The sequence below is a fragment of the Primulina huaijiensis genome, chromosome 1, assembly GCF_012295235.1.
Source record: "Primulina huaijiensis isolate GDHJ02 chromosome 1, ASM1229523v2, whole genome shotgun sequence".
In the NCBI taxonomy this organism is placed as follows: domain Eukaryota; kingdom Viridiplantae; phylum Streptophyta; class Magnoliopsida; order Lamiales; family Gesneriaceae; genus Primulina; species Primulina huaijiensis.
This window is the reverse complement of record NC_133306.1, coordinates 6670471-6686871: the sequence shown is the minus strand read 5'-3', so window position 1 is coordinate 6686871 and position 16401 is coordinate 6670471. Positions and strand designations below refer to the sequence as shown.

Below are 16401 nucleotides of genomic sequence, written 5' to 3'. Positions count from 1 at the left end.
GTGCTTAGAGTTTTCTTGTGAAATCTGTGTAATTGAGAGTAAGAAGTCTTACTACTCAAATCGTTTTAAATTGAAGTTTACTAAGAGTTTAAGTTACGCGGTGTAAAGTCTGCTGAAGTGGGTGATTTCAAATTTCTTGAAATTATGAATGTCTTTTAGTGCAATTTTTTTGTAAGAAAGAAATAATGACGTATGAATATTGAAGTCTCTGAACATCCAGGAACAATTTGTGCTTATATACTTCTCAGTTTACGTACTTTAAATACTATTCAGTAAATCCCAACTGATATTCTTGATAATCCATTTGTTAGAACAATCTCAGTCAATATACTTATGTACACTTCATACTGATTGACTTACTGAAAATTCAACTGGTAATAATCAAATTTCAATGTTGATGACCTGACCAAAATTATTTGTTGGGAAAAATTTATTCACTCCCCCTCTAAATTTATCTCTGATCCTAACATGCAACATATGTCACCAAGAAAAACAAACTCGACAATCATTCCCTTCTTTTAGTTCAACATCTTTATTGCTCCATTCTAGTCACTGCTATCTGTTGCTTGTTAAGTTTGGAAGGTGCATTTTCCACTCCATAAAATGGATGTCACTAACATTTTCCTCCAAGGCAACTTAGATGAGGAGATTCACATGCATATTTCTCAATGATTTGGCACTCAGGGGGAGTCTAAGGTTTGTAGACTACTAAAATTCTTGTGTGGCCTTCAACAAGCCTCAAGGAAATGAAATTTAAATTTCGCACATTTAATGAAACATTCTAGTTTACTACAACGAAAAATTATCACTCTTTATTCGTTAAGAATGATGGTACAGTTGTCACTATTTTGTTGGTGTTAGTGGATGATATGGTGATAACAGGGAATTGTGAATAATCTATTGCAGCTTTTAAGGCTTATCTACACTTAAAAATCAAAGTAAAAGATTTAAGATCACTCAAATACTTCCTCGGTATTGAAATGCTCGATCAAAGAGAGGGATCTGCCTGAATTAGAGAAAGCACACGTTGGAATTAATTTCAGAAACTGATTTATATGGTGGAAAGGTTTGAGATACATATGGTAAAAAACTTAAAGTTGACATCCATAGAATTTGATAAGAGTGACAATAAGAATGAAGCACATGACAATTTACTTCAAGATCCAAGTTCTTACAGAAGGTTGATAGATGAGCTTATATATCTGACGTGACAAGGCCAGACATTTGTTTTGCCACGCAAACTTTTAGCCAATTCATGCAAAATACGAAAACATCTCACATGGATGCGACAAGGAAGGTTTTGAGATATCTAAAGTCAGCCCCAAGACTTGGAATATTTATGCCAGCGCGAGGCTCATTTTATTGACAGCTTATATTGACTCGGATTGGGGAACATGTCCCGTTAGTTCAAAATAAGTTACAAGCTCTTGCATCAAGCTTGGAGATGATTTAGTATCATGGAAGACAAAGAAGAAAAGTACTATCTTGAGATTATTAGCCGAACCCGAGCATTAGGCGATGACGAACACGACTTGTGAAATAACTTGGATTGGGGACTGTTGAAAGATAAAGGAGTGAAAATCACATAGCCTACAGTGCTGCATTGTAATAACATGGCAGCCATACATATAGCAGCAAACCTTATATATCACGAAAGAACAAAGCATATAGATATTGATTGTCATATAATGTGGGAGAAAATTCAAAAGAAGAAGATCACAACTAGTCATCTTCCAAACAACCAACCAGATGACATTTTTACGAAGGCTTTGTTGTCTAAGCTTGGAGTAATAAATCTTTATCAAGCTTGAGGCTAAACGCAAGTTTTGACTTTGTACTCTAGAAGCTTAAATAACAGTTAGTTTAGGAACATATGAAACAATTGACAAATTAATCTTCAACAAAAAGGAATAAAGCTCGCATATTTTTCCTTCATATTTGTTCTTTTAACACTCATGAATCATATATTAGTATAAGATCTAAAATTATTGGTATTCAAATATCGTATCGATACGAAACATTAAAAATATAATATCATATCGATTTTTATTCGACAAAATCATATGGATCAAGAGAATACAAAAACATTTTTTTTTGATAAAAGAGTACAAACAAATTATTATTATTATTTTTGATAAAAACTAAATCCAAACTAAGTATAAATGTGAGGCTTTAAAGCAAATTTTTCTGCTTAATACGCTTTTATTATTCTCACGTTCATGTCGTTGATGTGTCCTTGGAAGAAGTGCAAGTGAGTAACCTTCACGATCTCTCCAATGCTTTCTTTACCTGGGGAAATTTAGGGAAAAGAGACTGAATCGTAACTTATTTAAAAAAAAAGGATTCATAAGTTGATTTACAAAAATGTCTTTTTTTAAGTGTAAATATACCATTAACTTAAATTATTAACATTAAATCCATCTATCTCATTCAGTCGACTTCAAACTAGGTTATTCTTCCGTCGATCTCCTTTCATTTCCTTTCCGACGACGATTCTCAATGCAAATCGTCTTTTTCTTCCCATCAATTCTCGATACAGATCCTTCCAATCTAAGCAAACTCAATCGAACAAATGACCGACAAAAATCTGATAATATTAACGTTTATTTTGATTTATTGCTTCTATTTCTTCGACTCGCTTGAAGAAAAAAATAGTCGACGGGCAAGCCGTAGACCAAAATTTTGATCTACCCAACATTTTATTTGAGTCGATCAAGCTTTGAGCTTGGTCGACCAAGAGCTAGGGTTGAAGCTCTTGGTCGACCAAAAGTATTTGGGCTCTTGGTCGATCAAAGAGCTTGGTCTATTTTTGGTCGACCAAAAAAACTTGGTCGACCCATTTTGGGTAGACCATAAGCTTCGTCTACCCATGGTCTACCCATAAATGGGTAGACGACCATGGGTAGACCAAGCTTATGGTCCACCCATTTTATGGGTAGACCAAGCTTTGGTGGTCGACCAAAGAGCTTGGTCGACCAAATATTACCAAGCTTTGGTGGTCGACCAAAAATATTTGGTCGACCAAGCTTTGGTCTACCCATTTTGGGTAGACCATAAGCTTGGTCTACTACCCATATGGGTAGACCAAGCTTTGGTCGACCAAAGTTTTTGCTTAGGTAGACCTAAATTTAGTCTATCCAACATCGACCCAGTGCTTGTTGATCAGTTTTTGGGTCGATCATGGTGATTTCTGGGTCGGCTAGGTTATTTCTCGGTCGACCTTGTTGATATTTGGGTCGACCATGGTAATCTCTGGGTCGACCCATGTTGATTTTGGGTCGATCAAGGTTGCTTTTGGGTCGACCATTTTTCTAACATATGAATCCATATATTTGACAAATATGACCGATAATTACTTAATTTTGACGGATAATTACACAATTTTAACCAATGTTGCATGTTTTCAACATATGAATCGCATAACTTCACAAGTATGTTCTATAATGTTACATGTTATGACATATGAGTCACAATTTCACAACTATATTACATGTGTTTTGACATATGAGCCACAATTTCACAATTATGTTATATGTTTTAACATATGAATCACAATTTCACAAGTATGTTATATAATATTACATGTTTTAACATATGAATCACATATTTAGCTGGGTCGACACAAAGTAGACATTGTTGTTTTTGGGTCGACCTTGTTTCTTTGCTTTTGGGTCGACCCAAAGGTATATCCTACAAAAATCAACAAAAATTAAGAAATAAGATAATTAGAATATACAAAAATTAATGATAATAATAAAAAAAAACCAACTTGACATAATGGTGGATTTTCTTAGTCAACCAAAATTAGTTGACCAAAAAAAATTTCTTCTTGGTTTGGTCGACCAAGATGAAATAATAATAAAAAAATAAACATGATATAATTATGGATTCTTCTTGGTCAACCAAAATTAGTTGACCAAGAAGAATTTCTTCTTGGTTTGGTCGACCAAGAATTATTCTTGGTCGTAATACTTGGTCGACCAACTTAATTTTGATCGACCAATTCTTCTGGGTGGACTCTTATTTTTTCTTAAAGTAGATTTTTGGTCGACTAAATTGATTTTGGGTCTACAGATCTCGATTTGGGGAAAAAAATGGTAGATGACTCGTAAATTTTAATTGGAGAAATATGTGTGTCGATCGAGAAGAAAAAAAAATGAAAATTAATTAAGTTAAAAAATTTAATTGAAGTTAATATAATAATCAAAAGTCTAACTCCTTATTTCTTAAAAAAAAAATCAGAATCCTTGCACTCTTCTTTTTTAATTGACCCTTTTACCTGTCTGTCTGCTCTCTTAATTTTTGTACATTCATACCCCGATTTATCGCAATCACAGATCACCACATGACCATTTCCAGTTTTATTTGAACTTCCCCCGAGCAAATTTCGTTCCTTCTCTCTCATTTTCGTTTTCTTGATTCTCCCCGTGTCCTTTTCTAGTTGGTTTCTTTTGGGGGACTTATCCTGTTTCTCTTCGCCCTTTATCGGATTCTTTCTTTTCCTCAGTGGGATAATTTAATTTTAAATATATGTAAAGAGTTTCTTTTTGTTTCTTTCTGCTTTGTCTTTTTTGAATCTGGGCTCATTTTTCATTTGAATCTGAGCTCATTTTAAAAGCACTAGTTTATTGGTTGTGTGACTTTTTGGGTTCTTTTATCGAACGAATTATGTGAGTTCATGTCTTTGGCTGTCGGAGCTGTGTCAAGTTCCAAAAGCATGGGATTTGATGAGAAGGGGGACCCGATTACCGATGGTAACACCCTTTATGCCACTGAGGATGAAGATGATGAAGAAACAGAAGCCAAGATACAGTAGAAACAGAAGCCAAGATACAGTTGGGTCCGCAGTGCACCCTCAAAGAACTGTCCGAAAAAGACAAGGTTTGCGTTTCTATGGTGAAAACGTAGATTCTTTGAGCATGCCCAAATCTATATCTTATAAGAATGTTGCCAATGTAGGATGATGAGAGTTTGAGGAGGTGGAAGGAGCAGCTTCTTGGGAGTGTGGATGTGAACTCTGTTGGAGGTAATTATTGTTGTTATTTTTGTTTCTATTCTTACACATCGGTTCTATATCCTGCGTTTTAAAAACTCAAATCTTGGGCGCATTTTTCTGAAGAAAATTTCATGGAGAAATAATGTAGACAGAGACAGTATAGCGGACATATGAGATCTTAAAAGCGAAATTCTTCTCTGGCTAAAATAATCAGAGAATTTTACGTTGTATTTGATCTGTGCAGTACAGGAACATTCATTGTATTCTTTTAACTTATCATTTTGTCCATATAATTTTAGCTTATAATAACTCATGATCAACTTATCTATTTCAATCCTTTACTTTTTAAAAAATATCAGGGGAATATTCCTAACTATTTTATTTAGAACAATTATCTTGTACCTCTAAAGATGAATGTTCGAATTTGTGATTGTATCTATGTATTAAATTTATGTTTACTTTCTTTATGTAATCAATTCTATTGATTTAAAGAAATTGTTATGGGGGTCAAAATCGTGAAATGATTATCAGAATTTTAGCCAACGAGAAGATAACTATTCGCAAAAATTTCTTGAAGAATTTTTCGCCCCTACTCACCCTTCAACTAAATCCAGCCCTGTTTGTGCTATCCTGTACAACTTTCAACTTAAGTCTTCTGCAATCTACAACATTGTAGAAACGCTTGATCCAGAAGTGAAAATCTTGAGCCTTGCAATCAAATCCCCCGGAAGGAACGATATAATTCTTCCGATACCTGAAGATGGGAACCCGAAAGGCCCCTGGTTTACTCTGAAAGAGGGAAGCCATTATTGCCTCAACTTTATGTTCCAGGTCAACAACAACATCGTATCAGGCCTCAAGTACAAGAACACTGTCTGGAAAACCGGCATCAAAGGTTCTTTTCTTTGTTTATCTTTTAGTGTAACAGGCAAATAATTAGATTCTCTATTTATCAACCTTTTCCTCCAGTGGACAACACGAAAGAGATGATTGGAACCTTCAGTCCTCAGCCAGAGGCTTATAGCCACGAAATGCCAGAAGAAATGACCCCTTCTGGCATATTTGCTCGAGGATCGTATTCAGCGAAAACACAGGTTTGTAACTATAGCTTTAGCGTGTAATGACTTACCAGATGCATATCATAGATGCAGCAAATAGAAAATGAACCATCTGAATCTTGAAAAGTATCTATGTTTTATATGTGAATGTTGCATTCTAAAAGGTAAGCAAATGCGTAGTGTAATTCATACTGACATCTTTTACCATGCGTTCAGTTCCTTGATGATGATAACAGATGCTACTTGGAGCTGAATTATACATTTGAAATCAAGAAAGACTGGCAGTCAACAAAAGATTGTGGCTAAATAGTAGCTTAAGAATTTTCCTTTTGTTGCTCTCGTCTCGCTTTCTAGAGCCTTTTCTTTTCATTGTTGGGACTTGGTATGTGATCTGAGGAGACAATAGAATCAGGAAGAGTTCTTTTCTGAGATTGGAAAGCCGGTAGATCATACAACCAGTTTGTCATTTGTTGATTGTCTTATGAAGTGTTGTTCTTGACCTGACAATTTAGCAAATCTCGTCATTTTTTCTATGTTTAAGTGGCTAGATTTCAGCTAATTGATAGAGCAAAACGAGTCAAGTTTTAGTCCCAATTTTAACCTATCTTGCCTGCCCACGTAAATCCTGTATCCTAGTTGGAATCTTGAAGCTGGTGTAACATGCATGAGTGCTCTGTTAAAACTTCCAGCTTCTTCTCTTCTTTTATCTTTATCCCATGAACAAAAATATGTTGTAGAGAATTACCAGTGAATCTCAATTGTTCTACTGCAGTTTCACATGAACTAAGCCCGAAAAAGGAAACTTCCAGCTTCTTCTCTTCTTTGACTTTATCCCATGAACAAAAATCTCAACTGTTATACTGTAGTTTATAATGAACTAAGCCCGAAAAAGGACAGAAATCTTGGCGTCTCAAAGAATGCATGCTTCACTCGCTTCACATTCAAATATATATTTATCGACCACATTTCTAAAATCTTCCCGGAAAAGAAATGATAATTAGACCCCACGAGAAAAATTGAAAGGAAATAATTAATTCAAGAAATCCATAATTTCTTGATGGTATGGTCATCAATCTATGTATCTGTAAGGTTTAGGAAATTCGAATCACGTAACTCAACTGCATGCAATCTAGGGTTTTATTTAAAAATATGTGTTTAATGAATTTTATGCATTTCATACATGATTATTGCATGGGTAGGGTTATTTCAGGATTATTATTAAGTTTCGTGCATTATGGTTTTAAATTGCATTTTGCGCTTGAACGATGAAAGAAGACCGGGGATAGTCATGAAAAATATTTTTATTGAATAATTAATTTTAATTATTTAATATGAGATTTTTTAAAGGGCATTTCGAAAAAGGGGACTTGGTGGGTATTTTTACTCGTCGAGTTATATGGTTAACTGGTACACAAATTTTATCGATTCGGAGGACTTTTTGAGGGTTCGGACATCATTTTCAAAAACGTACCTAAACGAAATATTTTCGGGAGTGTTATTGGGCTTGATGGGTTTGTTTTAATGCTTAATGGACTCAAAACCTTTTAAATTTTAATTAGGGCCCATTAATGTAATAATCATCTACTTAAACCTTACTAAATCAAACCATAATCCTAAACACGGCCGCCCCTCCCTCATTCAGCAGCATTCATCAGCCTCTTTTCAAAGAAAAACCAGCAGCCTCCATCGAGTTCTACAAGGATTTTCAAAGAATAACTTCTTCCCCACCTCTCTGGTTCACGTCCCGCGCGTAGTTTTTCGAGTTTTCAAGCGTATAATCATCAAAGCACGCCATGTATCTTCTTTCTCGCATCATTTATGTCATAAATGTGTTGTGATGTGTTCCATGTATATAGAATGCTTGATCCTTGCATGTTAAAACATTTTTTTACTACGGTTTGTCATGAAATTCGTATGTTTATGCATATATCTCACGTTTTTCATGTGTTTGTGCAAGGGGGCTGTCGAAAGGGATGTTAGGGGACTGCCTAGGACGAGAATGAAGAGGACATGATGCTGCAGTCGAGTCTCAGTCGGGTTAAGGTTAAGGCCGATGGGTTTTTAGATAGGGAAGGTTTGTTATGGTTAGATCGAGAGAAAGGGATGGGAGCAGCAAGCATGGGCTCGGTCCAGGCCATGGCTCAGACCCTGGTGGGTCCGTGTCAAGGCTGGGAAGGGTTCCTAGGTTGCTGGTCGTGAGGCTAAGGGCGAAGCAAAGGATATGTCGGTGATTAGGGTTCGGAGTTGGTGAGCTTGAGGGAAAGATTGTGTAACAGCATGTATGGGGGCTAGGGTCCTTGGCTAGATTGGTCCAGGAGGGGTCCAAGGTGGGCCAATAAGTGTTGGTTTGAGGCTGGTTCGGTTTGGTTGACAGTAGGGTAGAAGTTGGATTTGAGGTGTTTGGGGCGCCTTGCGGCGCTGTTCTTTAGGCGCCGCAGCGCTTGTGCTTCGAATTAGGAGCGCAGCAGCGCTGATGCCGGGCGCCTAGGCGCTAATCAAGCACCGCAGCGTCACAGTGTCAGTGCCTAGGCGCTGGACTTGGGTTTGAGGAGCTTTAGGTTTAAGTGCTATTGTCTTGTTTGGGTATTAATACATTGTTATGATCAAGTTTAGCGAGGGTTAGATTAGCTGACACGAAGCTTGTTAGGTACCTTTGAGTTATGATTTAAGTTTGGTCATCTTCGGGTAGAGTTAGCAGTCTTGGCGGCGCCCTAAACACGATTTTGCATGTTTTAACATTTATGATATTATGGATACGAATTTTTATGTAAATACGAAAATACGTTGCATGCGTGATTTGAAGGAAAGTTTGTGTAAATGCATGTTTTTATTAAGTAATGAATATGATGACATGTTTTTGAAAGAAGTGAGTTGGTTGTGACTAATATGAATACATTAATACGATGAATGTAAGGCCAAGGCTCAGTGGGCGGGTAATGTTGTCGCTGATGTCTCCGCCGTCGGGTACCGCGATTGCATGTAGATGGATCCATCGCCTAATACGATGATACGAAAGTCACAGGTAATGAATGGAATTCAAATTAAGAAAACAAACACGAATATGTTGATATGTGGAGATACATTATGAAATGTTTATGCTTTATCAAACCATGATTATGTATACGATTTTATAAGATCATGAAATGTATTTTATTACAGTACTTTTCACCGTTGCCTGTTATGTATATGTATTTGCTATAACGTTACAGATGTGTTGAGTCTTTAGGTTCACTAGGTGTGAATGATGCAGGTGAGTTCGTTGATCAGGAGACTGGAGGTGCCGAAGACTGAGTAGGCAGTGCTGGATTTGCGCACGCTAACCCGAGGACCTTATTTCTTCCGCACATCATGTTTTTCAGATAGGAGTGTGTTGGGTATTTTCAACTATGTAATTTTTTTATGTTGATGTTTGACAGGATTTTTGAGAAATGTTTTTTTTACTGCAGCAATTTACAGTATCGAGTCTTCTCTTATTTGGAAAATGTGTGATTTATGGTAGTAAGTGCATGCATGCTTGTACATGCATTTTTAAAAAAAATTAGCTTTTAAAAAAAAGGTCTTGTAGACGTCTCAGTATCAGTATGCTACTGCTATGCCGTAGCTAAAATGGTTCCCAAATGTATACTCAGATTCTTCAAGTTTTTGCCGGTGTTTTGCATATTCTTGGTCCACCCACTGAATCTGAACTCGATAAATGTTACATGTGCAACTGCCTTCTCTGCACTTGGTTAACCACATTTAAGCTTCTTCAGTTGGTATTTGGATATGGTTCAATATCCGATCCATCGCTCGCTCCCTCTTCACCATTTTGTCTTAATTTCTTGTTTCCCGATCAAAATCCTCCAACAAAAATCAGCCCTATATTCCTCTCCGGACAAAGAAGAAAACCATCGAAAGAAAACTCAAGACAAAGAGAATTTAGAGGGATACGATGATTCTCCAAGTAGTATTAAAATATACAATAATCTTGGTTAAAATCCCCTCCAAGTAGTATTAAAATATACAATAATCTTGGTTAAAATCCCCTCTGAACTACTTAAAAAGGCTTGTTTTTTCATCTTCTTGATTACTGTGGTGGCCTCTCACGAGGACAATCTTCCAAGAAAGATCGCTCTGTTCCTCATATGTCTCTACATATACGTTGGTTTGGAAATCTTCTTAGGAATAACGACAAACATATGCCAAATCTTGTTAGGCATCAAGTTTGAGTCGCCTTTCAACGAATCGTACCTATCGACGTCATTCCAAGACTTCTTAAGGCACAGATGGAACGGCGTGTCTGCAAGTGTCCTCCGGTCTACTGTATTCGACCCACCATCTTCCGCGGCTTATGGTTTTCCGGATACCAAAAGGAGGCGAAGATTGTGGCCATGTTGGTGGCTACATTTCTTGTATCATCCTTAACGCATGAGCTAGTATTATACTATTTGGGGAAAATGTTGTTCTTTTTAATACATGGGAATTTCTGTCTAGTTGAGAAAGTTTTGAAGAGGGATTTTGGTTTAAAATGGGATCCGCTGCAACTCATCATTGGACCACTGATTTTTGTGTTTTCGCTTCATACATTTATGTGGTTGGTTTTGCATGAGCTGATTGATCAACACAAGTTTGATGATAGAATACTTGAGTATGCAGCAGTGGGGGCTTTTGTGAGCAATTTGGGATTGGGTTGGAATCAAATGAGCAATAATTTTCTGGTGCAAATTTTGAAACGTAAAACGGATCATATGATGAAATAAGTCCAAATTAAAAAGAGACAAGGAATAAATTATCAGGAAATAAAGTAAAATAAAGTAAGTATAATTTTTTTTGAGTGAAAATAATAAATATTATTAAGAATCAAGAGAATTACAGTCTTCATTCAAAACATCAAAGATAAAATCTGGAGGAGTATTCCAGATCGAGTGACGAGCATAGAAACAAGATGCCCTAGCAAGATTGTGGGCAACCTTGATTGCTTGTCTACGTGTGAAACAGACACTGAACGATGGTCTTTGACGAAGTACTTCACGACACTCTGAGATAATTGCACCAAATTCTGAGTCATCTTCTCTTTCCAAGTTTATTGCCTCAACAACTACTTTAGAATCGGACTCAAAGATTACATCTTGAACATTCATGCCTTCTACCCAACTAAGGGCTTCCTTGAACGCCATTTCTTCTGCATCTTCAATTCCCACTCTTCCAAATAACAAATTAGTTTTAGATGAAATGAATAGTCCATCTGAGCCTCGAAGGACCATTCCTACCCCGATGTTCCTTGAACCATTATGTACTGATGCATCGACGTTGCATTTTAGTGCTTGGGCTTGTGGTTTTTGCCAGGTAACTCTCTCCCCATCATGTTGGTTTGTTCTAGCCTGAGTTCTTTCGATGCTACACACCTCTCTCCAATCTGTCAAGAGTTGTAACGCTAAGCTAACCACTAATTTAGCTGGTTTAACAATTTTGTTCCATAGCTTGTCTTTTCGAGCCCTCCATATGCCCCATAATACCATTGCTATATTTTCAAGAGTGCTAACATCTACTTTCTGGAACAATTTGAACATCCATTGGACGAAACCATCTGCTTCATTGGATAATGAGAACACTTGGTTCCATGTGCCAAGCTCTTCCCAGCAAGCTTTTGCCATTGGACAGAAAATGAATTGATGTCATGAATTCTCCCATTCATTTTCACAGGTTGCACAAGAGATGGGGACCATAACTTGTTACTTTTGAAGGTTTCCTCGATTTTTGGTAGAATATCACGCCACATAAAAACCTTCACCTTTGGTGGAATTTTCAGGTTCCATAGCTTTTTCCATTCTCCGGAGACCCCATTATTTTCTCCCACATCTAATAGTTCCCGTGCGCTTTTATATCATGACCGAACCGTATATTTGACATTGCTTCCATGGTGCCAAATAAGTTTGTCTTCTCCTGTGTTTGTGTGTACATGGATGTTCAATATCTTCTGTACATCTTGATTTCCAAATAGGTTGTACAACAGCTCATGATCCCACTGGGTAGTGAAGGGGATGAATATTTTACCTACCTTCAGTGAGTGAAGCTCTGTAATAGGAGGTGATGATATGTAGAAATTACTTGGATCGCGTAACCAGGGTTCTCTCCAGACACTAATATTGTTCACATTTCCAATTCGCCGTCAGACTCCTCTTCTTAGAATGACTCTTGAACTCCACAAACTACTCCATATGAAGCTAGGATTGTGACCCAGTTTTGCCTCTAGAAAATTCGAACTGGAGAAATACTTGGATTTTAAGACTCTGGACATGAGGGAGTTTGGTTTAGCAATGAGATTCCATGCTTGTTTACCCAGCATAGTCAAGTTAAAATATTGCAGATTTCTGAACCCCATACCCCCAATTATCTTCCTAGTACATAGGCGATCTCAAATTATCCATTTGATGCCTCTATTGCCACTTGAATTAGAACCCCACCAGAACGAGTTCATCATGCGTTGTAGCTCCTCTGTGGTAGATTTCGGCAGTAGGAACACATTCATGCAATAAGATGGTAATGCTTGGGCTACTGCTTTAAGTAGGATTTCTCTCCCTGCTTTTGAAAGAAATTTACCTTGCCAACCTTGAAATTTCTTCCAAAGTTTTTCTTTCAAGTAGTTGAATATATACTTTTTCTTTTTGCCAATCAGAGAAGGAAGTCCCAGGTAATTTCCGGACCGCAGGTTGTTTGTGATTCCTAGATTTCCGGCTAGTAGCTCCTTTTGGTCCGGCTCCAGATTTCCACTGAACATAATCCCATATTTCATGAATTTTATCGCCTGGCCTGATGCTTCCTCATATTCTCGTAACAACTGATTAACCACCTCGCATTCCCCCTCTTTTGCTTTACAGAATAGGAGACTATCATCAGCAAATAACAGATGAGAAATGTTGGACCACTTCTGCTAACTCGGCAGCCATGGATATATGTCTCTGTCTCTCGGCGTCTAGAATCATAGATGACAAGCCATGTACACAGATGATAAAGAGATAGGGTGACAACAGACAGCCTTGGCGCAAGCCGCGATGGGGTTGGATTGGGCCTACAACTCTGTCGTTCACCAGGACTGAGTATGAGACAGTTGTGGTGCATAGCATAATTTGATCTATCACTGTCTGTGAAAGCCAATCATGTCGTTTGAATATTCATTTGAAAATGGTCTAACCAATAGTATTTGAGCTTTTTAAGGGTTGAAATGCAACTATGATCGAGGTTAGAGATATATAATAATACTAGAAATAATGTACGTGCGTTGTACGTGGGAAACATATGTTAAAATAGTTATAATTTGAAATAAAATTAGTTAACTCAACAAAAGACAATGATAATAGTATTGTAAATTTTGAAAATTCATGTTAATGAGCATATGTAACTAATTTGAAAAAAAACATATTTTTTAAATTTTTAAAAATATTTGGACTACTAAATTTTTTTTTATATCTTTTTTATCATATTGTTTTCTTTTGTTATTTGTCATATTCTCTCAATAATGCATATAATTTATTATAATATTCAATTATTACAATCCTTTTTTTCGATCAATGATATGCAATTTTTTATTTACAATGTTGTTTGATTATTATTCTCTTTCATTTAAATTGACAACAATTTCTACTGTATGCTTTTACTTTCCTAGTCACCTTTAATTTATTAGACACTTATACTTGATAACATATAAACTACACATTATTATTAGGGTGAACAAAAACTCGGTTAAACCGAATTAATCGACCGAACCGAGTCAATTCGAAAATTCGGTTCGGTTATTTCAGAAATTCGATTTTCAAATAAAAAAATTTAGTTATATCGGTTAATTCAATTCGGTTACGGTTGTCAAAATTTTGAAATCGGCTAATCGAATTAACCAATATAATAAATACTATTATTTAATAAATTTTTATTATTTATCGATTTTAATATATTTTTTAATTTTTAATTTTAAAATCAGCCCTAATTATAAAGAAAAATTTGTGATTTTATGTTTTTATGCATTTGTGTAGATTGTAGTGTTCAAAAAAATTACATATATAATTAAAGTTAAATCACAAATTTTTTAAAAAAATTAATCGGTTAATTCGGTCACCAACCTAATTAACCGATTTTAATTCGATTCGATTTTCATCGGTTATGAAAATTAATTCGGTCGGTTCGGTTATTGCTAAATATTTCGATTCGGTCCAGTTATGACTAATTCGGTTCGGTCGGTAACAGAACCGACCGAATGCTCACCCATAATTATTATAACAATCTATCATCACATAAAAAGTAATGATGGATTGATTTAAATAAATATTGATTAAATGTTGTCATCTATTTGCAATTTATAATAATAATATTTTTGACAATAAATCATCTTTTTACTGACTCTTATGACATTTATTTTAATATTTCATATTAACTCATAAGTATAATTAGCACAATCAAATTACTAATGTCATACCTGTATTACCTCCAGAAAAATAATATATTTAATTTTTCTAATTGTTTAAATATCTTAGAGGGAACATTTGAGTACCCTTATCTTGAAAAAATTCATTGTATTTATAAAGTTTGAACGGTAAATATAACCTTATAGTATACATTTAATTTAGAAACTGAATTCATTGTATGACAAACACTTCTTCTATTTCTATTTTTTTGTGTTACCCAAAAGAGTTAATAATTTTGCTCTTTTATCTTCTCCAACTCACTGTAAAAAGTTATAAAAAAATATTTATTTTTAGAAAAATATTTTTATTTATTGTTTTTCTTGTCTATATATTTTGTTATATATGAGCATATATTCTACTTCATTGTCTTAATTGTCATATATCTTTACTATATAATTTGTGTACCTTGAAGATGAATATATAAGTTTATTTTGTAGTTTTTTATTACCTGAACTTAGGTCGATATATTAATATGTTATATACATAGATATAAGAATTTTCAAATTCAATTTATTCACAATGATTGTTCATAACAAAGGACAACTCAAAGTAATAAAAATTAAGATTCATAATTATTTTTAATATGATATACAAATAATACGTGGAAACTTTTTTTGACATTTTAGTTGCAAGATACAGTGATAAATGCATGTAAGTGCATTATTTAATCGTGACAATTATAACTTTATTTAAATATCTTATTTATCACTCAAGAATCAAAATTTGTTTATTTCTTATTTTGATTATCGACAAATCCAATATTTCATTTAAATGTTTTTATTAATAAAATTTACATGAGTTTTATCGTATATTTATCTAATTTGAAAGGGATAAATTATAATTCAATATATAATAATATTTGAAATTTGTAGAATGCTTCTAAATTTAAAAATCGAATAACATGTAAGGGATCAATTCAAAACTAAAAGTTGATACATGTTTCTTCTAGCTTTACAGTCGCTTTACCAAAAGATATAACTGATAGTACGTCAAATCTTTAAATCATAAAACAGCTCAAGCGCCTACCCATCGTGGACAATTATTGTACCAAACACTCTATCTCCTAATAATTGCACCAATTGCAATCATTGAAAATCAAAGTCGCGATCTTGGCTCTGATACCAATTGTAGGCTCAAGCGTTTACTGTTTTATCAAAACCTATAGATTATGGTAACAATACAAATCAAATATTTTAAATAGTACAACAGCTCAAACACAACATTTCAATTACTCTACCCAACATGATCAATTATTGTACCCAACAAATAAGTTTATTAAAATAATTTTTTACTGTATCATATAAATTTATAAGACATTTGAGTAGAATATATACTTGATATTCTACATAAGTAGTAGAGAAAAAAATTATTTTTCATTTATTTGAAAATTTATATTTTAAAATAAAAAAAAATCACGAAAAAAAAATATATATATAGCATATTGACCAAATCCCGAAACCTAAATAGAAAGTTGAATTAATACATTCATATTCATCATTAAATTTTACTATTTAATTTTAATAGATTTAACATGTTTATCCACTAAAAATATTGAAAGAATTGTTTATACAATTTAATAAAAAGACAAAGTATATCATTTTCTGATTCCAAATAACGATCACATTATTATTACGTTACAATGATAAATAAATTATTATTTTTAGTTTATCATCATAGTCTTTATCTCAATAAACACAATTTTGAACGTATGATGTTAAATTTAATATTAACATTAGATAATTATAGTATTAATTCTAACATTCTTTTTTTATTCTTCTCAATACATTACTTTTTCTATCTTCAAATATATTAATCTATTTATTATTATTGTATATAAAGTATAATAATTATTTAGTTAATTGATCACATTTAAGATTAGATGTTTAGTAAAAATTCTAATATATCTTTAAAG

At 34.4% G+C, this 16401-nt stretch overlaps 3 protein-coding genes across 3 annotated transcripts; 2 read left to right on the top strand and 1 right to left on the bottom strand.

The window, feature by feature from the left end:
• The first annotated feature begins 4349 nt into the window (after positions 1–4349).
• LOC140980550 (rho GDP-dissociation inhibitor 1-like) lies at positions 4350–6613 on the top strand. The gene is given in 6 exon segments (XM_073446443.1): positions 4350–4813; positions 4816–4881; positions 4960–5026; positions 5673–5891; positions 5966–6090; positions 6271–6613. Coding segments are annotated over 6 exon segments (702 nt in total). The 5' UTR covers positions 4350–4678; the 3' UTR covers positions 6361–6613.
• Positions 6614–7437: 824 nt separating this feature from the next.
• On the top strand, positions 7438–10759 carry LOC140975750 (acyl-CoA--sterol O-acyltransferase 1-like). The gene is made up of 3 exons (XM_073439670.1): positions 7438–9076; positions 9305–9983; positions 10099–10759. The coding sequence occupies exons 2-3, from the start codon at positions 9672–9674 to the stop codon at positions 10456–10458; spliced, it is 672 nt and encodes a 223-aa protein (XP_073295771.1). The 5' UTR covers positions 7438–9076; positions 9305–9671; the 3' UTR covers positions 10459–10759.
• A 127-nt stretch (positions 10760–10886) lies between these two features.
• On the bottom strand, positions 10887–11687 carry LOC140975675 (uncharacterized). Its single transcript, XM_073439561.1, has one exon. It carries the CDS (start codon positions 11685–11687, stop codon positions 10887–10889), a length of 801 nt encoding a protein of 266 aa, XP_073295662.1.
• Positions 11688–16401: the final 4714 nt, after the last annotated feature.

Bases quoted from the DNA above. Each gene is read 5' to 3' on its own strand.
- LOC140975750 (XM_073439670.1), top strand. From the start codon at position 9,672: ATGTATACTCAGATTCTTCAAGTTTTTGCCGGTGTTTTGCATATTCTT. The intron at 9,984-10,098 runs CGATGATTCTCC...CTACTTAAAAAG, and splicing joins AAAGAGAATTTAGAGGGATA to GCTTGTTTTTTCATCTTCTT.
- LOC140975675 (XM_073439561.1), bottom strand. From the start codon at position 11,687: ATGGCAAAAGCTTGCTGGGAAGAGCTTGGCACATGGAACCAAGTGTTC.